The sequence below is a fragment of the Dipodomys spectabilis genome, unplaced genomic scaffold, assembly GCF_019054845.1.
Source record: "Dipodomys spectabilis isolate Male_0828 unplaced genomic scaffold, ASM1905484v1 ptg000002l, whole genome shotgun sequence".
Classification (NCBI taxonomy): Eukaryota; Metazoa; Chordata; class Mammalia; order Rodentia; family Heteromyidae; genus Dipodomys; species Dipodomys spectabilis.
The window spans coordinates 18,654,482-18,681,499 of NW_024870679.1; the positions used below are offsets into that span (position 1 = coordinate 18,654,482).

Below are 27,018 nucleotides of genomic sequence, written 5' to 3' on the forward strand. Positions count from 1 at the left end.
AGGTGTCCAGCTTGCACCCGGGGTCCCGGTTCGAACCTCCCCTCTCTTCTGCACCGCTCTGCGCGTGTTCTGCGCCCTGGCCAGGCCTCGTGGGCCCAGGCCTCGCCTCTCTAGCTTCAAGTCTGGCGGGGTCAGAGCACAGGATGCTTTGTAATTTTCCTCAAGAATTAGGCTGTCCGGGCTGGGAAGGTGGCTCAGTGGTAGAGTGCTTGCTTTGCATGCATGAGGTCCTGGGTTTGCTTCCTCAGTACCACATACACAGAAAAATCCATTAGTGGCGCTGTGGCTCAAGCGCTAAAGCGCTAGCCTTGAGCTGAAGAGCTGAGGGACAGCTCCCAGGACCAGAGTTCAGGCCCCATAACTGATCAAAAAAAGAAAAAGAAAGAATTAGGCTGTTCCCCCTAGAATTCTTTCCCTTTGGAAAATCCTTGTTTTATTTTGTGCCAGTATTGGGGCTTCGACTCGACCTCACATTCTCTTGCGCTTTTTAGCTCAAGAACGGCTCGCTACTACTTGAGCTCCACCACTTCCACTTCTGGCATTTTTCTGGGCCTTTGGAATTAGTCTTAGTTGTATCTGCCCAGGCTGACTTTGAACTGGGGGCCTCAGATCTCAGCATCCTGAGTAGCTAAGATTGCAAGTGTGAGCCACTATCATTCAGCAAATCCTTATCTTTCAAACTGCAGGCTGTCCCTTCTTGTACTCCCATTCCTGCTTCTGTACATAGGACTTACTTTGCTACTACATCTCCCCAGTACTTGTGTGTATTTATTTCTACTAGGCTGTAGGTGTATTTATCTTTGTATCCCCAAGGCGTGGCCCAGTACCTGGCTCATTACAGATGCAAAATAAATGGAGCTCAGTGGCTCAGACATAGGGGCTTCTTACTTTTTATATTGTGCTTAGTGCAGAGGCTGGCAACTAGTTAGTACTCAAGTTTCTAAAGAATCAGAACAAGTATTGATAAGGAAATTGAAAGGATTCTAAACAGTATCTCACTGCCTTAAATAAACCGAAGCTTTAGGAACAAATTATATTAGTGCTATTGAAAGGATTTAGATTTGGCACTTAATTTTTGGTGATATTAGAGCCTTGCTAGGCAGGCACTCTGCTACTTGAGCCACACCTCCAGTTTTAGACTTGCCACAGCGCCACTTCTGTTTTTCTGGTGGTTAATTGGAGATAAAAGTCTCATGGACATTCCTGCTCTGGCTGGCTTCAAACTGTGATCCTCAAATCTCGGCCTCCTGAGTAGCTAGGTTTATAGGTACCACTGGCACACAGCAAGACATGCTACTTTCAAGGAACTATGGAGAAAGAATAATTCATTTAGGCTTCATATGCTGGGTACTGTGCTAAGTGCTCTGCACATACAATTTCAGATGTGCTACAAGACTGGAGTTGGCTAATGTGTCCTCTATCTCCAGATTCAGTGTGACTGCTTGGGTCAGGTCACCTGGTAGCCCTGAAAATAGGTTGAGAACCTACAGTAGTCTTTCATATCCCCTACACAATGCAACATGTGCATTAAAAATTACAGTTAAGTGAAATGAAGAACAGGCATAGACTTTTGAAAACTGAATCAAGCTGGGCACCGGTGGCTCAAGCCTGTAATCCTAGCTACTCAGGAGGCTGAGATCTGAAGATTGCGGTTCAAAGCCAGCCTGGGTAGGAAAGCCCATGAGACTCATCTTCAATAAACCACCAGAAAAGTGGAAGTTACACTGTGGCTCAAGTGGTAGAGCACTTGCCTTGAGCTGAAGAGCTGAGGGACAGCGCCCAGGCTCAGAGTTCAAGCCCCAAGACCACCACCACCAACAACAAAAAAGAAAATTGGATCAAATGCTTAGGGAGATGTTTTTGTCTCAACACACTTTCCTGCTCTGGCTGGCTTTGGAGATCCTCAGGTCTCAGCCTCCTGACTAGCTAGAATCACAGGTGTGAATTACTAGTACCAAGAACTTTGGCTCACTTCTTTGTATATATATATATATATTTTTTTGGTCGGTCGTGGGGCTTGAACTCTGGGCCTGGGCGCTGTCCCTCAGCTCTTCAGCTCAAGGCGAGCGCTCTACCACTTGAGCTACAGCGCCACTTCCGGTTTTCTGATGGTTTATTGGAGATAGGAGTCTCACCGTCTCTTCTGCCCGGGCTGGCTTTGAACCGCGATCCTCAGATTTCAGCCTCCTGAATAGCTAGGATTACAGGCGTGAGCCACCAGCGCGTGAGCCACCAGCGCCCGGCTTGGTTCACTTCTTGAGAACAGATGTATCTGATGGGTTAATCTCACTGATTAAGGTTCTTCCCATTGCCAAGACTGGATGAGGGGAGAATACAGCGGTAGGTCCAAGGGGGAGTGAGCAAGCTCTTAAAATATGCCAAACTTCTGAGCAGTAGGGACAGAAAGGGGGTTTCAATACAAGAATCGGAGACTTATCCCACTGCCAAGAATATATCCAGACACCTCCTTTATTTTCTTTCCATTCTCCTACATCTTGTGGGTCACGGTCTCTTCATGGTGCTCTCAATGTATGATTCCAGCAAGAAAATCGTTTCATCCACCTGGATCTCACTGGCATCCAACCTGAGTGGAAAAGGCAAATCATGTTTCCACATTGAAGGCGCATTCAGGATCAGAGGATGGGGTAGGTGTGGCCAAGGAACATTGCTTGGTTACCGTTGGGAGGAATGGGTGGAAAGCAGAAGGAACAACTGTATCATTCTCCCATTTACTAACCATCTCATATGCTAGGTACAGTGGAACCTGCTAAGGAGGCAAAAGGTGCAGCCTCCATCCTGCAGGGGACGGGTGTAGTATATAGTATATAACCTGAACCTCAAGAAAGAATATCACATGGAAAAGTACAGGCAAAAGGGCTTAATATATCTACAATTTTTTTTCTTTTTTCTTTTGTGCCAGTACTGGGGCTTGAACTCAGGGCCCCACATTCCCATTTGTTTTTGTCACTCAAGGCTGCCACTCTACCACTTAAGCCAGAGCTCCATTTCTGAATTTTTGCTGGTTAATTGGAGATAAGAGTCTCACAGACATTTCTACATGGGACTGGCTTGTAACTGTGATCCTCAGATCTCAGCCTCCTGAGTAGCAGCATTAATATGTTTTTAGATGGTGAGACACTGACAATGGCTGAAGCTTAAGGTGATGAGGAAGAAGGGAACGTCTTTAACCTAGTAAGTGCCCTTAGGAACAACCACAGCTAATATCTTTTTCCCCCCACAGTACTGGGTTTGAAATCAGCACCTCACACTTGATAGACAGGTATTCTGCTGCTTAGCCATGCCTCTAGCCCTTTCCTACAATGTTTTCTGCATGCTACTGTGTCCAGCTTCCTCCACTGAAATGTTGTTCAAGGACTTTTTTTTTTTTCCCCGGTTGTGGGGCTTGAACTCTGGGCCTGAGCGCTGTCCCTCAGCTCTTCAGCTCAGGCAAGCGCTCTACCACTTGAGCTACAGTGCCACTTCTGGTTTTCAGAGTGTTTATTGGAGATAAGTTTCACGGACTTTCCTGCCCAGGCTGGCTTTGAACCACGATCCTCAGATCTCAGCCTCCTGAGTAGCTAGTATTACAGGTGTGAGCCACCAGCACCTGGCTTGTTCAAGGACGTTCTGCTTGGCTTGGCAAACTGATTCTCCCAACATCAGCCTCCTTTGTAGCTAGGATGATGGATGCATATCATTGTGCCTAGCAGCTCAGCCTCATTCTTTTTTTTTTTTTTTTGGTGCCTGTCTGGGGCTTGAAAATAGCGCCTAGAGGGTCTAGCCAGGGTAACTAGACAAGGAAAAGAAAAAAGGCATCTAGATTAAAAAGAAAGAAACAGAACTATCTGTAATTCATAGATATTCTATGTATCATAGGTTATCTATGAATCCACTGAAAACAAATCCACTGAAAAAAAAAGACCAAAGGACATAAAGTCCAAACACAAAAATCAGTTATTTTGGGGCTGGGAAGGTGGCTCAGTGGTACAGCGCTTGCCTTGTATGCATGAGGCCCTGGGTTCAATTCCTGAGCACCACATAAGCAAAAAGAAAAAAGCTGGAAGTGGTGCTGTGGCTCAAGTGGTAGAGCGCTAGCCTTGAGCTGAAGAGCTGAGGGACAGCGCCTAAGCCCAGAGTTCAAGCCCCATGACTGACAAAAAAGAAAAAAGATTTAGCATTGTCAAGACCTTATGAATGAAGGTGGGTAGTGAGGAGGAGGAAATGAAGATGGAGACAGGAAACTGTGGAAGGCCTCTTGTTATGCCAAATCTGGTCTTTTATTGCTGTAAAGATGAGAAGTCATTAGATCATTTGCGGAAGAGTGCTATTATCAATAACTGTAAAGATACTAACTTTGAGAGTATTGAGGGAGACGGATAAGAGGGGAAGTCATTGTGAAGGTCTAGAAAAGAGACCAAGATGAAAACCTTCAGTGCTTAGTAGAACAACAGCAGCATAGGGGAGAAGTTGATGATGTCTTCAGAACTACTTATTTAGAGCCAGGCACTAGTGGCTCATGCCTTTAATCCTAACTACTGAGGAGGCTGAGATGTGAGGATCATGAGGATCATGGTTCCAAGCCAGCCTGGCCCACGAGACTCTTAACTCTACTTAATCACCAAAAAGCTGCAAGTGGAGATATGGCTCAAGTGACAGAGCATCAGTCTTTAGTGAAAAGGCTAAGGACAGTACTGGCCCTGAGTTCAAGCCTCACTACAGGCAGAAGAAGAAAAAAATGGCTTATTTAGGAAAATAGGTGGATTAAATTCTGTTATAGGAGCTACAGAAGACAATGAGTTCAGGTTTGCCTCCGTTAGTGGGAGGGGTGTCAGGATATCCAGATGGATTTGTCTGGAAGGTGTGTTTAAGTGTAGGTCTGAGTTGGAGTCCTTACTTGTTGACATTGCGTTTCAGGGTCTCTAGCTGCTGCCGTTCAGGGGCGGTGATCATTTCCTCTATTTCCTGTAGCTGTACCTCCTCGGCACCCGTGGCCTGCATCGATGCAATGATGGCTTCTACCCTCTGTGACTTCTCTAGCAGTCGCCTGTCAGATAAGCACAGCTCTGAGGTCTGTTCCCCGACTTGTTCCTTATCTCTGCGGCACAGCTTCCCCTGTGCCTGGTCCTCAGTCAAGGTGGGTGTCACCACGTGAGGACAGTTCCTGTCAACTCGGTTACAAAATAACTTCCTCCTGAAACTCCTCCTGCTTCGCTGATGTACTTAAAAAGTTTAGGATGTTTGTACAGTCTCATCAACTTACCCTGAAAAATTATTTTATTGGATGTTATAAACATGGGTAAAAACTCAATAGTGGAATCCCCTCTCCCCCTGTATACATAATATAAGAAGATAATAATAATGATAATAATAAAAGACCAGTGGAAATATATTCGAAGGTGTATATTCAAAAGCTAATGATTCAACGCAACTATTGCAGTATTGTCTCCATTTCCACAGGAAATTCCTTCTTAGGCTTCAAAGCTTGAAAAGTGGGAAAAAGTAAAAAAGGACCCAATTGAAACTGCTACTCACTTGTTCTCTTTGGTTTCAAACTGCCTCCTTTCTATCAAGTTGGCAATGCTCTGAGGAAGGAGAGGGGCAGAAATGCAGGAAGTTTTACTTAAGTAGCTCAGATAAAATGAGCAATGGAAGCATGAAGGACGAAGATTCATGCGGGGTTACCTTGTAGCACCTGTGCAATAACATCCGGGCAGCTGACAGGACATTCACAGTGTATAAATAGAAGGTTCTGGATGGGGCATGGTCTGGCGTTTTGGGAATTTCCTGTTTGTTTACAAAAAGAAAAAGAAGAGAACTTGTGTTGTTCTTCTGAACTCACAAGTTCACCCGCTTCCCTCCAGGGCCACTTAGTCCTCTCTTTAATAATGCCCTCCCTTTCCCCAGTCATTCAGGAGCCATATTATTGCATAATGAGCCATATGAAGGTCGGTTGACTCTGTGACCCTGTTTGTCCTTCTTGACTATCAGCACTGAGTGGGGAGGAAAGGGAAGGCAACTAATGTGTTCTGAGCACAGTGTGAATTCTATTTGGCCCTTATCTAATTGTGATATTTTTGGGGTGGTTACTAGGATTTGAACTCAGGACCTCTAGTTTGTTAAGATAGGCACTCTATCACTGAACCATTCCTCTACATCTTATGATTATTTGAGACAGGGACTTCCTATATAGACTAGGCTGAACTTAACTTTCTCTTTCTTTTCTGGTGGTACCGAGGATTGAATTCGGGCCTTAGGCCAAATGCTTGGCCCATGCTCTCTCGCCCTTTGTATTACAAACTTTACCCATTATAGTCCTTACTGAGGTGGGGGTAAGCTTTATGCCTGGGGTGGACAGGGCTCCATCTTTCTACTCATGTTTCCCCATGTCACTGGTGTGACAGGACATACCACCGTGCCCAACCACTCATTTGAGATGGAGCCTTTTCCCAGGGCTGGCCTCTAACCTCTAACCTTGATCCCCTTATCTCTGACCCCAAATAGGATAGTAGCTTGAGCTACTATATCCCATGCTGGCCTAAACTCTTGATCCTCCTGCTTCAGTCTCTCCAGTTCTGGGATTACGAGCAATTCACCACTACTCCTGGCCCAAACTATATTATTCTTAGTGCCATTATCTATCACCATTTTACAGAGGGGGAAAAATGATGGTAGAAAGATGCTCAGTGTAACAGGGTAAGAGGCAGAGCTGTGGACTGACGTCACAATCCATCCAACCTACTTCCTCACAAGGCCTTTGACATGGCTCTTTGAGGACCCAGAAGATGCTGTTAATAATTTAACCGACCATGGATTTAAGATACGAAGAAAGGACAGCAATGAGGAGAAAAAAACAAGAAGGGTACTTGTGAGGTAGTTTCATGGCTCTTTTGCTTTCTTACTAGGCTGAAGCTCTACATTGTCCTTAAAGTGCTGGCAATATCTGTTCAGAACTGTTTTCTGTCTTAGAGCTGGAAATGGAGTTTATTGGGCGTGGGGCAAGATGTCGGCTTGGGAGTTTCTCTCACTGTAGGTCAGCTTTGCTGGCTGGCAGTCATTACAACTTCGGTTACCTGAAGTGATATGAAATTTTCTGAGAGCATCTTATATAGCATGTCCTTTGCTTCTTTTGCCGGAATCATTGCAAAGTCCTCCACCTGCTTCTGTTCCAGGTGCTTCTTTTGCAAAACTAGACGGAATATTCTGGCACACCGAGAACCAAATCTGGAAAGAAATGAAGTCAGCAAATGGTGGGCTAGCACAGAATTGGGTGGGCTAGCTTTAGCTTGCAGGATGCCAATAGCTCAAAGGGGAACAACAATCAGAGATTTGTGTCCTAGCTCCGCAGGTTGGTGATGGATGCCCTTGTTAATCACGTAAGTCACCTAGTAACTCACGTGAGCGCCACAGTCCTTACAATGCTTTAGAGGCTCGTTAATTTGCATCATTGGGAATTAAGTGGCAGGCTTTTTTTTTTTTCAGGGTGAAGAATAGTCATATATGGCTTCATGGAAACATCAGACAAAGTGTACCAAGGTGTGTCTACATTGGTTGCTTACATAATGACCAAATTATTTGTTAACTAGGGTTTGGCTAGAAGGATTTTACTCCTGTCCCAATAAGGATGACCCCTTACCTCTCCTGTACCACAGACTCCAGCGTAGCGGTGGCCAGGGAAGCTAATGCTTTATGCAGGTCTTTATGTGGACCATTAAGGCGCTTCAGTCATGTTTTTGGTCTGGTCCTTCTGTCCTTGGATTCATTATAGCTAAAGTTTAAATGCTATTATGTTTTCTATATTTTTTTCCATTATGGTACAGAAGTTCGTTAAAATTTTAATTTCATGAGCATATTTAAGAAAGGGTTTTATCTGAAACCAATCTTCCTTCTTGTTTCCCTGCATCCCTCTTCCTCCTCCTTTTCTTCCTTCCTTCTATCCTCTTTTCTCCCCTCCTTTCCCCCTCCCCTTTTCTGGAGCTGGTTCCTAGGGCCTTGTACCTGCTAGACAAATGCTCTGCTGTCTGAGCTATATCCCTGGGCTTTAAAATTGTTTACTTTTATCATGCATATAGCTTATTCAAAATTCATAGAAAATAGAAAGTACTTCAATTTCCTAACTTACTTAGTATATTGAGTACTACCCAAATCTGTCTTCATGAGTCACCATTCTGTTTCAAAGCTCAGGCTGCCTGACTATAAAGATAATTGGTAAGGATACTGATGACATACATTCCTCCGCCACTGTCGCCAGACTTTCCAACAAATTCTAGCTATTAGAGAGAGAGAGAGAGAATGTTAACTGATTCTGCTGGCAATGGAGCAAATCTGAAGCAAGGGTCTGAAGCAGGTAGTCTTCCTGTCAGATGATGTTAGAGAAAACTTCTGAGCTGTTAGGTAGAAAATGAGGCTACAGTGTAATAATACTAAGTTACCAGTGGCAGAAACAAATTATCAACAAACCACAGGGGAGAGAGGTAAAACAGGACTTACTGGATCATCTGCCAGCAGAGTGAGGTACTGATCAAGAACTTGCTTGGAGATGTTGTAGCCAACAGGCAGGGATCTGAAGATCTACAGAGCAAAAAGACACATGGAAATTGGGCTTGAGAACATACCGAAAGAAAAGGTGGTCTCATTTTAGATTTAAAAAGTATCAAATAAAAACAAAAATGTCTGAAGGTATTCCTAGTGGCATTGTTTGTAAAAGTATAAAACAAGAAACGATCCACATGCCCAGGGATAAGGAATTAATTAAAAGAAAGTACAGCCAAGGGTGGTATTATACTCCTGTAATCTCAGCTACTCAGAAGCCTAAAGCCCAAGAAACATGAGTTCAGGCCTGGGTAAGTAGCTTCTTGAGAGGCTGAGCTTAGGATCACAGCTGAGGGCCAGCCTGGGCAGTTTTCAAGACTTGTCAACTGACAGCTGGGCACGGTAGCATGTGCCTATAACTATGATGAATAGGCAAAAACAGATGATTACAACCCAGGAATATACCCAGTCAGGAATTGAGACCCTATCTTAAAAATAACCAGTGTGGGGGCATGGCTCAAACAGTAGAGTGCCTATGTAGCAAATGCAAGGCCCTGAGTTCAAATCTCAGTACTTAAAAAAAAAAAAAAGGTGTGGGGAAGAACCACCGAAACACTGGAAGTGGAGCTGTGGTTCAAGTGGTAGAGTAGCAGCCTTGAGCACAAAAGCTCAGGGACAGCACCCAGGCCCTGAGTTCAAGCCCCACAACTGACACTAAAAAAACAACAAAGAAAAGGAGGAAGAAAATAAAACCTGGGGGATTTAGCTTAGTGGCAGACCATTTGTCTAGCATGTGGGAGATCTGGGTTTGATTCCTGGAACCACACAAAAAAACAAACAAAACAAGTTATAGAATACTATGTAGAGTGTTATAAAAAACATGTATGAGGCTGGCCGTAGCTTAAGAAGCAAGCGCAAGATCCCAAGTTCAAACTACAGTGACATAAACAAAGCCATATGCCCACATATATTATTACTTTATATTAGACTATATTTAATAAAAAGGTCTGGCCAGGTGCTGGTGGCTCACATCTATTATCCTAGCTACTCAGGAAGCTGAGATCTGAGGATCGCAGTTTGAAGCCAGCTGAGCAAGAAAGTCCTTGAGACTCTTATCTCCAACTAACCACCAGAAAACCTGAAGTGATGCTATGGCTAAAAGTGGTATACAACTAGCCTTGAGCGAAAGAGCTCAGGGACAGCACCCAGGCCCTGAGTTCAAGCCCCATGACCAACAATAATAATAATAAAAAAAAAGTCTGGTTATACACCTATAATCCTAGTACTTGGCATGCTAAACTAGGAGAATCTTGGATTCTAGTCTAGCCTATGTATAAGGAGACCCAGTCTTTCTTTTTTTTCAAAAAAGGTCTGTATAAAGGTAAATACTAAACTATTAAGAGGGATCGTTAGGAGCTGGGATTATGCAAAACTATGTATGAAATGTAAAATTCTAGTATATTACAAACAATACAAAGTACAGATCTTACAGGTCTAGTTTAGCAAGTATCGACAATTGTATATACCCATATAACTACCAGTTGCAAGATCTAGAACAGTTCTACCACTCCTGAATACTTGGCAAACTAATGGTACAGAATTATCTATTCCTATACTATTTGAAAATAGGTCATCTAGATACTTTTGTCATGAGAAAAAAACATATTTACATTTGCTCTTTTTTTTTTTTTTTGGTCGGTCATGGGACTTGAACTCTGGGCCTGAGCGCTGTCCCTCAGCTCTTCAGCTCAAGGTTAGTGCTCTACCACTTGAGCTACAGTGCCATTTCCGGTTTTCTTGTGTTTTACTGGAGATAAGAGCTTCATGGACTTTCTTGAACCGCAATCCTCAGATCTCAGCCTCCTGAGTAGCTAGTATTACAGGCGTGAGCCACTGGCGCCCGGCTTTACATTTGTTCTATAGCAAGTTAGAAACTTAAAAACAACATAAAATATGCAACAACATTTAATAATACCTATGAAAGCAATAGAAACATAAGTAAAATATATTTGGTATGTTAAGTATTAACACTTTTACAATATATATATTAAAAATATGCAAAAGATGGAGCTGGGAAGGTGGCTCAGTGGTAGAGTGCTTGCCTTGCATGCATGAGGCCCTGGGTTCGATTCCTCAGCACCATATAAGCAAAAAGAAAAAAGCCAGAAGTGGCGCTGTGGCTCAAGTGGTAGAGTGCTAGCCTTGAGCTGAAGAGCTGAGGGACAGTGTCTAGGCCCAGAGTTCAGGCCCCACGACTGGACCCCCACAAGAAAAAATATGCAAAAGATTAAAATTAGTAGACTGAAAAATGTATAAGGGATGAAATAATGCCTACATAAAATGTGCTGCAGAGTCCAAAAAGGAAATACTTCTCACTGTTTTATTTATTTAGACAAGGTCTCCTTAGGTTGTCCAACTTGGCATTGCACTCTGGGCTCAAGCAATTCTCCTGCCTCAGCCTCCCAAGTAGCTGGGACTAGAGGCCTATACCACCACATCTGACTCCTAAAGTCTTTTTCTTTTCTTTATTATTACTGTTATTATTATTATTTTGGTTGGTAGTGGGGCTTGAACTCAGGATCTGGGTGCTGTCCCTCAGCTCTTTTGCTCAAAGCTAGCTCTCTACCACTTTTGAGCCACAATGCCACTTCCAGTTTTCGGGTGATTAACTGGATATAAGAGTCTCATGGACTTTTCTGCCTGGGCTGTCTTTGAAATGCGATCCTCAGATCTCAGCCTCCAGAAGAGTTAGGATGGGCACCTGGCCCCTATATTCTTAAAATGACTAGGAATACATTGTACTTGACAGATATTAGTTTTGTAAAAGTTGGATCCTAAGGGACCAAATATTTCCTGGCCCTTCTGCAAACAACAGAAACTTTTCCAAGTCTCAGGTTTGTGAGAAACTAGCACAGAGCAGGTCACTTACTTCATTGGAAGACAGCGGCTGGGTGAAGGGGGCGCTGGAAGGAGTGGTGACCTCACTCATCCGGAGCATGGTCCGCACGATCTCGCTGCTGGTCTGTGTTTGAAAAGTAAACTGGAATTCAGAATTTCTTGCTGTTGACCCTGGGTATGTGGAAGTGCTCACTGATGGTCCCCAAGTGAAAGACCCTGTTTCCTGTTGGCCCTTGATGAGCGCTTACTTAGATATTACCTGGTCCATCCTGTTGGCAACTGCGCTCACAATAGCTTGGTCCCTGAAGTGTTGGTGGAATCTGTCAAGGTTGATCTGCCAATAAATCCCATCGTCTGGAATGGGCTGAAGAGGAGAAAAGGAGTTGGAGAAACATTTAAGACAATGTGGAGCTCAGAATCAACTGTTTATCATTTCTAACCCAATCCCTCCTTCCCTTCCTTTCACATACTGGAGTTTGAACTCAGGCCTTAAGCTTACTTACTACTCGAAGGCTCTACCACTTGAATTATGCCATCAGCCCCCAATCTAGTTTCTTAAGCTAGAAACTTAAGTAATTTTTCCCAAACTTTTGCTCTCTATTATCTATCATTCCAATTCTCTCTCTTTTTTTTTTTTGTTGGTCGTGGGGCTTGAACTCTGGGCCTGGGCGCTGTCCCTCAGCTCTTCAGCTCAAGGCGAGCGTTCTACTTGAGCTACAGCGCCACTTCCGGTTTTCTGGTGGTTTATTGGAGATAGGAGTCTCACAGTCTCTCCTGCCCGGGCTGGCTTTGAACCGGGATCCTCAGATCTCAGCTCCCTGAGTAGCTAGGATTACAGGCGTGAGCCACCAGCGCCCAGCTTATCTATCATTCCAATACGAAACATGATCTACTCTTTACGTTTATTAGATATCTATCTTTTTGGTTTGGGGAAGAGACTTGAATTCACACCCTCATGTTTCCATGCTTTTTCACTCAAGGCTAGTGCTCTACCACTTGAAACATAACTCCACTTCTGGCTTTTTGGTGATTAATTGGAGATGAGTTGCATGAACTTTCTTTAGGGGCTAGCTTTGAGCCTTGTTCCTCAGATCTTAGCCTCCTGAGTAGCTGAGATTACAGGCCTGAGCACTGGTGCCTGACTGGACATGCTAATTTGAATGATGCTGAACAGGTGTCTAAATTTAAGGGTTCAAACCTATGTGTAACTTCCTAGACTCACTTCTCACTACTGGCTCTAGCAGGTCTAAATATTCCAGAGATAGTAAACAGCTTACAATTTCTTCTAGTTCTATTTTTCATAAGCTATAACCTGTGTTCAGTGCATGAAACTGAGCTTGAGAGAGGAGCCCACAATGAAGTTTACGCCACATTGTTCAATTATGACTTCCATAATCCTACTACTTCTTAGCTCAGGAAACTTTAAGCTCTCTTCTGACCTTCCTCTTCCTGGCCTGCCTCAGGTTAAGATTCCTAATCAGGAAGTCCCATCATCACCTGTCTGTCATCTGTGTGTTTCCGCTTCTTGGCCCTGGGCTCCCCAGCAGCATCCTCATCAGATGATCTCCTCCTTTTGCCTTTCCCTACCAAGTAACCAACCAATAGTTAGGCTGCATACCATATGATGTCAGGACCTGAGAGCAAGTCCTCTCTGTTTTTTTGTTGTTGTTTTGCCAGTCTTAGGGCTTAAACTCAGAATCTGAGTGCTATCCTTGACCTTTTATGCTCAAGGCTGGTGCTCTACCAATTGAACCACAACTCCACTTCTGGCTTTTTGGGGGCTTAATTGGATATAGGAGTCTCATGGAGTTTACTAACTGGGGCTTTGAACCACGATCTTCAGATCTTAGTCTGCTCCCCGGTAGCGAGGATTCTAGATATGAGCCACTGGCACCTAGCTCAGCAAGTGTCTCTTCATCCCAAAGACATCTACACACATCTGCCTCCAGGTTAGTGTTTTTTAGTAGGCTGACAAGTTAAGTCTCAATGTCAATTACGACAATCTCTGAAACTAAGCATCCTTAAAAAGCAACTCATAATTTTTCTCTCCACACTGTCTTTTTCCAACCCTTCCTTCAAATGAACAGCACCATTATTCTACCACATGTGCAAGTCAGAAACAGATATCAAAGATATCATTCTTTCTTTTTTCCCCTTTGATACAGCTGCTTGAACACAGGACCTGGGTGCTGTCTCTTAGCAATTTTGTTCAATGCTGGCAGTCTACACCTTGAACCATAGCTCACTTCCAGCTTTTTGTTTTGTTTTTTGTTGGTTATGGGGCTTGTGGGCACTGTGCCTGAGCTCTTCAGCTCAAGACTAGCACTCTACCACTTGAGCCACAGCGCCACTTCCGGCTTTTTCTGCTGCTGTGGTGCTGAGGAATCGAACCCCAAGGCATCATGCATGCGAGGCAAGCACTTGACCACTGAGCCACCTTCCCAGCCCACTTCCAGCTTTTTGATGGTTAATTGGAGATAAGAGTCTTTCAGACTTAACTGCCTAGGCTAACTTCAAAATGTGACCTTCAGATCTCAGCCCCCTGAACAGCTAGGATTATAGGCATCAGCCAATAGCATGTGGCTTGATCAGTGTTTTATTCATTTAATAATCAGTGAAAAAGAATCTACAATTAGTGCAAGTCACAATTCTATTGAGAAAATTCCTTACCTATCAGGGTCAGTTTAGGAATCAGGTACATGTCCTTTTCATGAATGACAAGGGTAGGGGCAGGTGGTGGAGGCCCAGTGTCTAAGTTCTCAGAGTCAGGAACCAACGGGCAGCGTTGTACAAAGTGTGTGTCTGCCAGTCGTACAAATGTGTTTGATACTTCAGCATAGTCCATGGTCTTGCCATCTGTGCAATAGCAAGAGAGAGGCGGGTAAGGTGGTGTGAGACAGCAGGGTTACTTCTGCAGCCAGTTAATCTATGCGTAACAGCTGTCGATGCAGCACTGACCCTCCATGGTCTCTGTGAGCCGGTCTGCCACTTTCTTCACAACAGCGGACATTGTCATTTTGCCATTCAGCAGGAGCTCCTCAACAATCAGCTCTCCAGTGTCACTGTACAGCGTTTTGGTGGTGTAGATATACCGGGGGTACCTAAGCATTCGCAACACCCGGCTGCACTGGGCTTCATACTCCACCACGCCACGTTTGTGCACTTGGTATATCACCAGGTTATGCTGGATGAGGACACACAGGGCTTTTTTCACCTATGATAGACCAAAAGAAAGAATGGAAAGACCTGAAGACATTATTGCTGGCAATATTTTGCCCAATAGCTTTTTCTTTTCTTTTCTTTTTTTCCTTTGTGCTTGTTTTGGGCTGGAACTCAAGGCTTGGGCACTGTCCCTGAGCTTTTTCACTCAAGGCTAGTGCTCTACCACCTTGAACCACTTTCTAGCTTTTTCACTAACATCTGGCACCCTACCACTTGAGCCACTCTTCCAGTCCAATGTTTTGCTGGTTAACTGGGTTGGCTTTGAATTGAAATTCTAAGATTTCACTCTCTAGAGTAGCTATGACTGCAGGCATGAGCCACCTGCGCCCAGCCAGTCCTATAGCACCGGGATGGTTAGAAAAGAATCTATTTCTCTGTTGGCATAAGCTAATGAAAATCAAGTATCAATGGAAGAAAGTATGTTGTTCATATTTCTGTCACCTTTATCTTTCACACTACAATTTACTTTCCTTCTATTCTAATCTTTTAAAGGTGGAACTGATTAGTAGACTCACTGTGAATAGGGCATACTTTATTCACAAGGGAAGACAAAGACGAGGGAAGTGCAGAGATTTACTTAAGAACTAGGAGCATTTTAAGAAGAAAAACCTCAAAGTCTGAGTATTATTTTCTTTTCCCCCAGATAACATTATTCTGATCTTAGGGGCTGGCTTGAGGAGTAACAATATTCAAACACAGATGAAGGAAATTAATAAGTGAACAAGTTGACGTTATCTAAACATACCTGATCCACGGATGTTCCTGTGTCATGGGCAATTACTCTAAGTGGCTGACTGCCAGTTCTGATTAGGTGGGCTCCGATTTTTTCTACAATCTCTCCGAAATGCTCTTGAAGCAACAAAGAACACAGTTTAATTTCTGCTTGAGTCATTTTATAGGGAAGTCTCAGAGCTAGGGAAAAAAAAGGAAAAAATCATACATTCTTTCTGGAGGGCAATTGTGTGTGTGTGTGTGTGTGTGTGCGCACATGCTGATAAGGCTTGAACTCAGGGCCTCATGCTCTCATTGGGCTATGTGTGTTTGTCATGGGACTTGAACCTAGGGCCTGGGTGCTGTCCCTGATCTTTTTCAGCTCAAAGCTAGAGCTACTTTGAGCACAGCGCCATTCTCACTGGGCTTTTTTGATCAAGGCTGGTGCTCTACCACTTGAGCCACCATACTCTCCACTTCCAGCCTTCTGCTGGCTAATTGGAGAGTCTCAAGGGCTTTTCTACCTAGGGTGACTTGCAACTGTGGTCCTCTGACCTCAGCCTCTTCAGTAACTGGGATTATAGGTATGAGCCACCAGCACCTGGTTTGGAGGGCAATTTGACAACACATACTAAAAGCTTTAAAACTGTTACTATATCAACCTAAAAATTTTATTATTTTATTATTTACGTGTATGTGCTAGTCTTGAGGCTTGAATTCAGGACGTGGGCACTATCTCTGAACTTTATGCTCAAAGCTGGCACTCTACCACTTGAGCCACAGTTCCAATTCAGGCTTTAGGGTAGTTAACTGGAGATAAGAATCTCATAGACTTTCCTGCCTGGGCTGGTTTTAACCACAATCCTTAGATCTTAGCTTCTACAGCAGCAAGAATTACAGGAGTGAGCCACAGGCTACCAGTAAGAAATTTCAATTTCTTTTGTATGGCAACATTGGGGCTTGAACTCATGACCTGTGCACAGTTCCTTAGCTTTTTTGCTCAAGGATAGCACTCTACCACTTGAGCTATGACTCTACTTCCCAATTTTATTTTAGATACTCTCTTTCCAAGGAAATAATGTCACTGATTCTCCTTACAACACTGACATACTGAAATAATATATTTTATTATCTTTAGGTGGTTGTACAAAGGGGTTCCAATATGCCAATTTATGATCATAATGTATCTTGATCAGTGTCTGAAGCAATGAGTAACAATGTAAGAAAGTTACAGTAGGGACTGGGAAGGTAGCTCAGCGGTAGAGTGCATGCCTTGCAAGCATGAGGCCCTGGGTTCGATTCCTCAGCACCACATAAACAGAAAAAGCCGGAAGTGGTGCTGTGGCTCCAGTGGTAGAGTGCTATCCTTGAGCTGAAGAGCTGAGGGACAGCATCCAGACCCAGCGTTCAGGCCCCACGAACGGCAAAGAAAAATAAAAGTTACAGTAAATATTCCTCATTCATGGATGCATTACATGCAGTTTCCCCCAAAGATTGCCAAAAATAAACGAAATTTCAAAAACAAATGTTTGCATTATGTAGCTCAGTTGATGTGAAGAAACTCTCGTCAGTTCTACATTAACATCAGTTGAATTTAAATCATCATGTGATCTGCTTAGTGTTTCCTTGCTTTTAATTTTATATGAAAATCTGTCTCCTCTAAGAAATGGAGAGGTGCCCCAAAAGCAAGGTAAAAATTAATGTGCTTGACTGAAGTAACAGAGAAAATTTTAGACACGTTGAAAGGTGGCATATCTTCAGTAGAATTTGGACATCAGTTTGGGAAAAGTGAATCACATATCCCAAGTGTGAACAGTGTTATTCTGCAAGGGCAGTCTCCTTCGAACCATATTCCAGGAGACGGCAAAGATCTACTGTATACTCATAAAATGGGTTACAAAATACCATCATTTAAGATGATTTAGGGCATGTATTAGCATGAGATTATTCCTACTGCAGTGTAATAGAAGTGACAAAATGAGGGCTGGGAAGGTAGCTCAGTGGTAGAGCGCTTGCCTTGCATGCTCAAGGCCCTGGGTTCGATTCCTCAGCACCACATAAGCAGAAAGAAAAAAGCCGGAAGTGGCGCTGTGACTCAAGTGGTAGAGCGCTAGCCTTGAGCTGAAGAGCTGAGGGACAGTGCCCAGGCCCAGAGTTCAGGCCCTACGACCGGACCAAAAAAAAAAAAAAAAAAGTGACAAAATGAACACTAAAGGGGCTGAGAAGGTGGCTCAGTGGTTAAAGCGCTTGCCTTGCATGCCTGAGGCCCTGGGTTCGATTCCTCAGCACCACATAAGCAAAAAGAAAAAAGCCGGAAGTGGCGCTGTGGCTCAAGTGGTAGAGTGCTAGCCTTGAGCTGAAGAGCTGAGGGACAGCGCCCAGGCCCAGAGTTCAGGCCCCACGACCGGACCCCCCCCCCAAAAAAAAAAAAAAAAAAAAGAACACTAAACAGGCACGCAATGGAAAAAAGCCTGAAAGGCTATGCATCAAAATTATTTTTATTATTTTTCCGGTTGTGGGTCTTGAACTCTGGGCCTGGGCCCTGTCCCTCAGCTCTTCAGCTCAAGGCTAGCGCTCTACCACTTGAGCCACTTCCAGTTTTCTGAGTGGCTTATTGGAGATAAGAGTCTCACGGACTTTCTTACCCGGGCTGGCTTTGAACTGTGATCCTCAGATCTTAGCCTCTTGAGTAGCTAGGATTACAGGAGTGAGCCACCGGCGCCCGGCCTCTAATTTCCTTTAATGATTGATGGTTTTACAAAGGTGTCACAGACCTAAGATTTCACAAAGAATTAAGGTCACTGTCAACTGATGTCACAGCTCAGGCAGGGTCACCCCCAAATCCACAAAGGGAATGAAGCTCAGAACACGAAATGAGGTGACAGTGTTCGCAGGGAGACAGTCATGTTCTTCGCAGAACAGTATTAAACCATGAAGTGTCTACAACGTGACACACTAGACACGCACAGAAATGGGCATCGCTCATCTTGCGCCTACTTCCGGAACACAGCGGCTACCGACCCTGGCCCATTCACTTCCCCCCGCCCGCGGCCCCGCTGCGGACCGTCTCGGAGATCGCCTCACCCGTAGCCCACCCGTCCACGGAGAAGCAGCTCCACAAACCCTCTCCCATCCTTGCAACACACGCGTTCCCGGGCTCCTCCCTCCCTTCTGACTAGGAGGCCTTGGCTTCCTCAGGCTCCGGGCCGCCCCGGCCACTCAGGCGTCCTCCACTCACCCGGGCGTGGGAAGCTCCAGGACCAACGCGGTCACGATCGACCCGACGGCTTCCGGAAGCTCGGGTCTGGCGACCAGGCCAGGAGCGCTCCGCTCCCCGGAAGTAGACCGCCGCAGTCCAGGAGGACGCGGAAGTGGGCCGCTCTACCCCGGAGCTTCTGTGGTTTCCGGGGACGCTCTTTCTTTCCTCTCGGTGTCCGGCTGGAGGACCGGCGCCGGGGCTGTTTGAGTTGCCGGCGGGCGGGCGGGCCGCGGCGGGCGGGTTCTCCTCCGCCCCTTCAGAACCGGAGGCGGGCCGCAGGGTCGCGGGGCCCGGTGGGCGGGCAGGCGGACCTCCCTGGGCCCTGAGGGGACACGTGACCGGCCGGCGCGGGCTCCGGAGCGGCCGGCCGGGCGCGCTGAGGCGGCGGCGGCGGCGGCCGGCGCAGCCCCGAGTAGCGGCCTGGCGAGGGACGGGCCCGCTGCCCTCTCGGACCTCCGCGGCGGAGGCGGAAAATGGCGGAGGCTTCGGCGGCCGGGGCCGACGCGGGCGCCGCTGTGGCCACGCACCGCTTTTTCTGCCACTTTTGCAAGGGCGAGGTCAGCCCCAAACTACCGGTAAGAGCCCCTCGCCCCCCGCGGTGGGCGCCGGCGGCGGACGGGGGGGCCTTGGGCCGCGCCCCCCAGCCCCCCAGCCGCCCGCCAGCTCTCGGGGGGCTCCGCTCCCCAAGCCCCCGGCGCCCGGGCGCTGGCTCGGCTGCTCCTCCCGCCGCCCGGCCCCTGTGTTTTCCTCCCACACCCCGTCTTTGTGTCTTCCGTGTGGCGAATTGTGGGGCCGGGGTCCCCCGATTTCCCCGCACTCTTCACCTTCCGCCGTGACCTTTCCCCCTCCCCCCTATATTTCCGTCGTTGCTCCCCCCCCTTCCTCGATTTCCTTTCCCACGTTCCCGCAGATCGCCCCCTCCTCAGCCTCCTCTAGAGGCCGGGTGTGAAGGGCTTGCGGGTCCCTGTCGCCGGTCTCTCCCGAAGGACACCCGGAAACGTAGCCCGGGGAGGGCGGGGGTTTTCGGGGTTCGCGTGAAAGTGAAACAGCCGCGTATTCATGACTTGCAGACTAGCGGCGCTTCCTCCGCCGGGGAGGACACGGCTCGGGGAGACCGGCGCGCCGTGCCAACTTAGTTTTCTTTCGGCGGCTGCTTCTGCTCCTGTCTTTAGTACCGTCTTCTTCACCCATGCTTTCCCTATCCTCTGTTCACTTCAGGAGGAAAAAAAAAAATCCAGGACAAAATGATAGGGACTGTTTGCTCTGACAAGATTGTTTTTCACTAGTGTCTGCCAAACTGTCAGCCGATGGAGGGGGGCGGTCGTGCAATGGGAATAACGCGTCTGCGGCGGCTTGCTGGCCTGCGTCGGCACCCCGAACCCGGAAGCCAACTGTGGGAAGACCTGCCAGTTGTGAATGCGTGCAGCCAGCTGTCTTTAAGGAATTGATTATACTTGTTCTTTTCCTTGTTTCTCTTAAGATAGGTGGCTACATTGTGTGTGTGTGTGTGTGTGTGTGTGTGTGTGTGTGTGTGTGTGTGTGTGTGTGAAAGAGGGTGAGGGAGAGTGTGTGTGTGTGCGCGCACTGGGGCGTGCACTCAGGGCCACAGTTCCAGTTACAGTTCTTTGTTGGTTAATTGGAGATGAGTCTTACAGACTTTCCTGCCCAGGCCGACTTCGAACCGGTATCCTCAGATCTCAGCTTCCTAAGTAGGTAGGATCGCTGGTGTGAGCCACCTGTATCCTGCCTGTAAGAATAATTTGGAAGGCTTTTGGGTGTTTTTCTCAGCCTTTGATGCCTTGAGAGGTTCATGACCTTTGGCTTATTATCTGTCATTACTAACATAAATTGAGGCTCATGGCAATTGGATAACCTAATGTAACCTTTACACACAAGGTCTGTTGCATGTTCTGGCAATTACTTGGAGAAATATGTGGTTCTTGCTTGTAAGAACCTGACAGTTCCTTTGTAAAGACAAGACAAAACATGGAAAAAGTAACATGAACTCAGCATTGCTTTAGGATGGGGAGAAATTCTGAGAAAGACATCCTTAGGCAATTTCATCCTTATGCAAAGATAGAGTACACTTATATAAAGTAAGATGTCTAAAATGTAAGCAGGCCATATTGTTTATATATATCATATATAATATATACATGTTATGTGTATATATATATATATGGTGATACTAGACCTTGGGCTTGCTAGATATTTGTTCTACCACTCCAGCCACTCCTTAGCTCTTGCCTTGTTGTGTGTGTGTTGGTTGTTTGCCAGATAACATCTTGCCTTAATACCTAGTCCAGCCTGGACTTCAGACCCATTGTGTTTCCCTGAACAGCTGGCATTACAAATGTGTATTACTGAGCTCAGCCATTGCTTAAAATGGGATCTGGAGAACTTGTGGGGGTTTGAACTCAGGACCTCATGCTTGCTTAGCTGGTACTCTACTACTTAAGTGGTGCCTCCAGCCCACCTTTTCTTTTTTGTGTGCTTAGGAGGTACTGGGCTTGAATTCAGAGCTTCTCACTCAGCTTTTTCACTCACTCTTGGCTAGTGCTCTACCTCATGAGCTACATCCACTCCCAAATTTTGCTGGTTAATTGGAGATAGAGTCTCTCGGACTTTGCTGCCCAACCTGACTTTGGACCACAATCCTCAGATCTCAGACTCCTGCATACGTAGAATTCCAGTTATGTAGTCTGGGCTCAACCTGAACTGTGGTCTCCCTATCTTTGCCTGTCAGATAGTTAAAGGCTTGAGTTACTGTGCCCTATTGTTTTGGAAGGGGATGCAGGGGCAGTGCTGAAAGTCAAACCCAGGCCCTTACAGATGGTAAACATGCATGTCTTCCACTGAGCTACAATCCCTAACCCTTGATTGATTGATTGATTGATTTTCTTTTTTTCTTTTTCTTTTTTTGCCAGTCTTGGGGCTTGAATTCAGGCCTAAGCACTGTCTGTGAACTTCTTTGGCTCAATGCTAGCATTCTACCACTTGAGCCACAGCGCCACTTGTGACTTTTTCTATTTATGTGATACTGAGGAATGGAACCCAGGGTTTCATGCATGCTAGGCAAGCACTCGACCACTAAGCCATATCTAGCCCCACCTTTGATTTTTTTGAAACCAGGTCTTCCTATGTAGCTCCAGTAGCTTGAACTCATGATCTTCCTACCTCTTCTTTTTGAGTGCTGGGATTAGAAGTGTGTACCCTACACCCAGCTAGGCAATATCCAGTCTATATATAGTCAGTTATCGACTAAAAGGTTACTTAGTGCTTGACAATAAAGTGAATGAAGGTCGATAATAAGTGTTTTCAGTTTCAGAGATGGGGCATATGATTGATAGCATTGGTGCCATTGGGTGATTTGAGGTGGGAATTTTGAAGGAGAGGCACAATTCAGATTGAGTGTATCAAAGAGACCGAAGTAATCACTAGTAAGTCATTGTAGTTTGCCTTTTTTTATAAGTGACAAGTAAAATTATATATATATATATATATATATATATATGGAACATTTGATGTTGGATGGATGAATGTTGTAGAATGGCTCAGATTATTATTTAACATTTACATTAGCTCACATCTTTTTGTTTTTCTTTTTTTTGTCGGTGGGGCTTGATCTCTGGGCCTGGGCGTGACCCTGAGCTCTTCAGCTCTAGGCGAGTACTCTACTACTTGAGCCGTAGTGCCACTTCCCGTTTTCCCGTTAGTTAATTGGTGATAAGAGTCTCACAGGCTTTCCTCCTGCCGGGGCTGGCTTTGAACTGTGATCCTCAGATCTCAGCCTACTGAATAACTAGGATTACAGGTGTGAGCCACTGGCACCCGGCTTCACATCTTTTATGATGAGAACACTTAAAATGTATACTTAAATGAACTTAAATGTTTTAGCAGTTTTCAAATTACATATTTTAAATTTTAATATAAATTTAAAAATTTTAATATATTGTTATTAACTATAGTCACATGACTTGCAGGGTACTAAATCAGGGTTGTTATGTCTTTTTTTTTTTTTTTAAGAAAGGGTGCAGCAGTATATTAATGAGATTGCTGGTTGGTTCTATATCCTTAATACCAGGTAGTTGTCCTGAAAATGTTGTTTATAAAAATGGCCAGGTGAGTTGTCTTGTTCAATACAAATTTGCTTCTGTAAATACTGGCAATGTGACCAACATATGATGCATCTTTACTATATAGGACAAGACTGGAAAATTATACTTGAGCTATTCTTTCAAGTCCTTTTTGCTTTGGTTATTTTTGGGATAGGGCTTCACATTTTTGCCTAGCCTATGTGGACTGTGATCTTCCTATTTTCCACTGAAATGACAGACATGCATCATCATGCCTAGTTTGTTTTTTTTTCTTTTGAGATGAAGGTCTCTTAAACTCTTGCCTAGCTGGCTTTGAACTGTGATCTTCCTGTTTTCTACCTGCTGTGTGGTTTTAATAAACAGGCTTTAACTGCTTACGTCCAGTGGGGAGGTTTTTTCTTATAGATGTTTTATGTAAATGTGAGATTCCTTCACTCTCAAGTACCCTACCCCACATAAGGTAGACTTACCTAGTTTCTCTCTCTCTTCTTTCTTTCTCCTCCCTCCCTCCCTCCCTGCCTTCCTTCCTTCCTTCCCTCCTTCCCTACTTTCTTCCTCCCTTCCTTCCTTCCTTCCTTCTTTCCTTCCTTCCTTCCTTCCTTCCTTCCTTCCTTCCTTCCTTCCTTCCTTTCTTCCTTTCCTTTCTTTGTCATGGGGCCTGAACTCTGGGCCTGGGTGCTGCCCCTCAGCTCTTCAGCTCAAGGTGAACACGCTACCATTTGAGCCACAGCACCATTTTCCATTTTCTGGTGGTTAATTTGGAGATAAGAGTGTCACGGACTTTCCTGCCTAGGCTGGCTTTGAACTGCAATCCTCAGATCTCAGCCTCCTGAGTAGCTAGGATTACAGGCATGAAGCCACCAGCACCTGCCTACATAGTTTCTAGAACTGAATAACCGATATGGATCTGGCTACCTTTCTGTGGATAGCCAGCCAGTTCATCAGAGTTGAAGGTTTTCATTGTAACTGAATTTGCAACTCTAGAGGTAATTGGCTCTTGTTATGTTAGATGTCAAAAATCCATCACTCATGAGTGCTGTTCTCATTGAACCACAGAGACTGGGTATTGAGTTTACATCAGGGTTGTGTCCCTCTCTTGTTCCTCTGGGCTGGGGATTGAATGCAGGGCCCTCAGGCACGCTAGGCAAGTGCTACATCCAAAGTCCTGGATCAGCTTTTACTGTCCCCTCAGTGGGAAGGATTGCTTTCAGAGCTGTTTTATGTGTTACCAAGTTTATTCACCATCTAGCCAAGCCATGTGTATGTTTCAGCTGGACTAGGCTCATGTGGTTGTGCAACTTATTTCTTCTCTGTTTCTCAAATTAGGGTGTAGCACTTTTTGGTACAGTTGAAAGTAGATGCAGGCAGCAGCTGTAGCCTACCCTGAGATTACCCTTAGGTTTTTGTTTAATTTTTTTTGTCAGTCGTGGGGCTTGAATACAGGGCCCGCCACCGCCCTAGATCACTTTTGCTTAAGGCTAGTGTTCTACCACTTTGAGCCAAGGCTCTACTTCTGGTGTTGAGATGGTTAATTAGAGATAAGAGTCTCACATGGACTTTCCTGCGCAGGCTGGCTTCAAACTGTGATCCTCAGATTTTAGCCTCCTGAGTAGTCCTAATCCTATTGCAGACCTGAGCTACCAGCACCCCACAAAGCTTGGATTTCAAAATGAAAGATTTTGATAAAATGGTCTGATGTCCTTGAATTTCATGTTAATATATATGCATGACATATATTAAGATGGCATTGTATATTTTTTTGGTCATCAGAAGAAATACTTAAAGGAATTCCCCAGAAACCCTTATCTTGTCTAACTATGTATCCCATGGAGGAACAATGTGAAGCCAAGACCAATGGGGTTACTGTTGTGTATCAGGGATGACTGGGTGGGCAGTGTACTAGATGGCTGAGATATGAATGTCACTTTCCTCTCATACCCTGCCCTTCTCTATCAAGGTCGTGAGTTTGAGTCTGGTAGTCATCGTTACATAAATGACATAAGTCACAGATGAGGCTGGTTCTTAAGTATGTTTTGGGGATCAAGGATCTTCTAGACCCAGATGGGGGAGACCAGATGAGTTAAGAGCTATAGCATATTTCTTACATCTCCCCAATATTATCTCACCTTCTCTGATTAGAAAAGGTCATCCTTATCAATAAAGTATGTTAATCTACCTAGTTTGGCTCCTTACCAGGTGCTAAACAGGAAAAACGTCCTAGCCATACCATAAGATTAGCTAAGGACTCAGAGTAAGGCTCAAGCGCTAAAGCCCTTCCTTGCCTTTAGCAAGCTCTCAGTCCCCAGTATGGGAACTGAACTGAGGGCCTTGCTCTTGCTAAGCAAATATTCTACTATTTGAGCCATGTCCCCCATCCCTTAACAAGTATATTTTGAAAGTAGTAGCTTTAGTATTTTTAGATCTTTAAGGCTACACTGGTATAAAATGAGGGTGTTGTATTTGAACCTATAGTTTCAGTATGTGCATGTATATTCTAATGAATATGTTTATTATAGCCTTGAAATTTTTTTTTTTTTTTTGGGTCCGGTCGTGGGGCCTGAACTCTGGGCCTGGGTGCTGTCCCTCAGCTCTTCAGCTCAAGGCTAGCACTCTACCACTTGAGCCACAGTGCCACTTCCAGCTTTTTTTTTTCTTATGTGGTGCTGAGGAATCGAACCCAGGGCCTCGAGCATGCAAGGCAAGTGCTCTACCACTGAGCCACCTTCCCAGCCCCTAGCCTTGAAATTTTACTGACAAGTAAACACACATAGATAATGAAATTTGTTGGGACTTTTTCAGTATGTATGAGGAAGAAAAAAGTCTTAAACTTACTGCACATGAGATTCCTTGGTTTTTTTTGGGGAAAACAGCTGGGTGTCAGACTTTGGATTTCTTTAGGTTTAGTTGGGTTTTTATGACCTTTTGTTCAGGGAGAGGTTACTGAGGTCTTTCAAGCAATCAGCTTTGTAGAATTAGAAGATTTAGTTGCTTCCTCTTCTCTATAACCAAGGGTTTCAAAATAAGTATGTGAAGTGGGTGTGGTGGCTTACACCTTTAATCTTTTTTTTGGGGGGGGGGGGGGGTCCGGTCGTGTGGCCTGAACTCTGGGCCTGGGTGCTGTCCCAGCTGGGTGCTCTTCAGCTCAAGGCTAGCACTCTACCACTTGAGCCACAGTGCCACTTCCAGCTTTTTTTTTTTCTTCTGCCTATGTGGTGCTGAGGAATCGAACCCAGGGCCTCATGCATGCAAGACAAGCGCTCTACCACTGAGCCACCTTCCCAGCCCCTCATGCCTTTAATCTTAGCTACTCAGGAGGGAGAGATCTGAGGATTGCAGTTTCAAACCAGCCTAGGCACGAAACTCTGAGACTATCTCCAGTGAATCACCAAAAAGCTGGAGGTGGAGCTATGGCTCAAGTGGTAGAAGTCTGTCAAGTTGTAGGGGTCTAGCCTTGAGCTGAAAGCTCTCAGGGACAGTGGTCCAGGCTCTTGAGTTCAAGCACAGGAAATGGGGAGTGAGGGAACAAAAGGAAGGGGTAAAGATAATAGCTTTTGTTTTATCTCTGCACAGCTTAGTAGTGAACAATAAAGGATATAGTGTAGAGTAGTGGGTTCCACTAGGGGCAGTTTGCTCCCTAGGGAGACGTTTGGCAATGTCTGTAGATGTTTGTTTGAGCCCAGGCTGTCCCGGGACTTGCTCGGTAGCCCAGTATGCTCCTGAGCCTGAGATCCTCTTGCCTCAGCTTACTGAGTGCTGCGATTACAGGTGTATACCACCATGCCTGGCTGTAGACACTTTTGTTTCCACAACTAGAGGGTTGTTGTTTGGAGGATCGCAACTACTATCTAGTGAGTAAAAGCTGGATGCTTCCGGATGCATTCTGTCCACAAGCATAGGACCACACTCACAGCAAATGTCAAGAATGCTGAGGTTGAGAACCTGTGAGTGAAAGGATAGCCATAGCTATTGTCTTCATGTGTTAGTCATGCTTTAAGTGTTCCCCACCCCCAGGGTCGCTTTGGTTTCTTAATTTGGATCCTGATGAGAATTTTCAGTAAGATAATTTTAGCCAAAGCCCCCATGGGAAGGATTATTGAGAACAGAAACTAAGGCTCAGTAGTTGGTGGCTAGGGCAGTGTATGTTGGGGTCACTTTCTTTCCTTGTGCTAGTGAGACCAGAGGAATTGGATCACCCATCTCAAGTTATACTCTGTGTGACAACTTTTACAGGTATCCTTTTTTTTTTTTGGCCAGTTGGAAAAGAATTAATAACACTGCATGTCATTTAGTAAAAACAGCTGG

At 45.2% G+C, this 27,018-nt stretch overlaps 2 protein-coding genes across 5 annotated transcripts in view; one reads left to right on the forward strand and one right to left on the reverse strand.

Annotated features, from left to right (window-relative positions):
* Positions 1-2,446: 2,446 nt before the first annotated feature.
* On the reverse strand, positions 2,447-18,701 carry Polr3c (RNA polymerase III subunit C). Of its 3 annotated transcripts, XM_042675575.1 has the most exons (16): positions 18,599-18,701; positions 18,006-18,134; positions 15,395-15,561; positions 14,386-14,641; positions 14,098-14,283; positions 12,925-13,010; positions 11,687-11,791; positions 11,459-11,551; positions 8,488-8,568; positions 8,216-8,267; positions 7,634-7,694; positions 7,071-7,221; positions 5,683-5,784; positions 5,533-5,582; positions 4,895-5,044; positions 2,447-2,584 (listed from the first exon to the last, which is right to left on the reverse strand). In XM_042675575.1, exons 3-16 carry the CDS (start codon positions 15,539-15,541, stop codon positions 2,503-2,505), a joined length of 1,602 nt encoding a protein of 533 aa, XP_042531509.1. In that variant the 5' UTR covers positions 15,542-15,561; positions 18,006-18,134; positions 18,599-18,701; the 3' UTR covers positions 2,447-2,502. The 3 variants fall into 3 exon arrangements, with proteins under 3 accessions (XP_042531509.1, XP_042531521.1, XP_042531527.1); XM_042675587.1 differs by lacking the exon at positions 18,006-18,134 and having other exon boundaries at positions 15,395-15,567; positions 18,605-18,675; XM_042675593.1 differs by lacking the exon at positions 18,006-18,134 and having other exon boundaries at positions 18,599-18,673.
* A 276-nt stretch (positions 18,702-18,977) lies between these two features.
* The window catches only part of Rnf115 (ring finger protein 115), a 35,720-nt gene continuing 27,679 nt past the window's right edge, over positions 18,978-27,018 (forward strand). The window contains exons 1-2 of one of the 2 annotated variants that reach the window (XM_042675615.1): positions 19,130-19,194; positions 22,704-22,741. Coding sequence is in view for 1 of the 2 variants with exons in the window: in XM_042675607.1 (XP_042531541.1) it covers positions 19,093-19,194 (102 nt within the window). In the remaining variant the exon portion in view is untranslated. Of the gene's footprint in view, positions 19,195-22,703; positions 22,742-27,018 lie in introns of both variants that reach the window. The other variant, XM_042675607.1, reaches the window with a different exon arrangement.

Excerpts from the sequence above, each read along its gene's own strand:
- Polr3c (XM_042675575.1), bottom strand. The coding sequence starts at position 15,541 with ATGACTCAAGCAGAAATTAAACTGTGTTCTTTGTTGCTTCAAGAGCAT. Across the intron at positions 11,792-12,924 it reads AACACACAGATGACAGACAG|CCCATTCCAGACGATGGGAT; the intron begins GTGATGATGGGA and ends TCTCCTCTTCAG. Across the intron at positions 5,583-5,682 it reads TATTGCACAGGTGCTACAAG|AGCATTGCCAACTTGATAGA; the intron begins GTAACCCCGCAT and ends CTCCTTCCTCAG.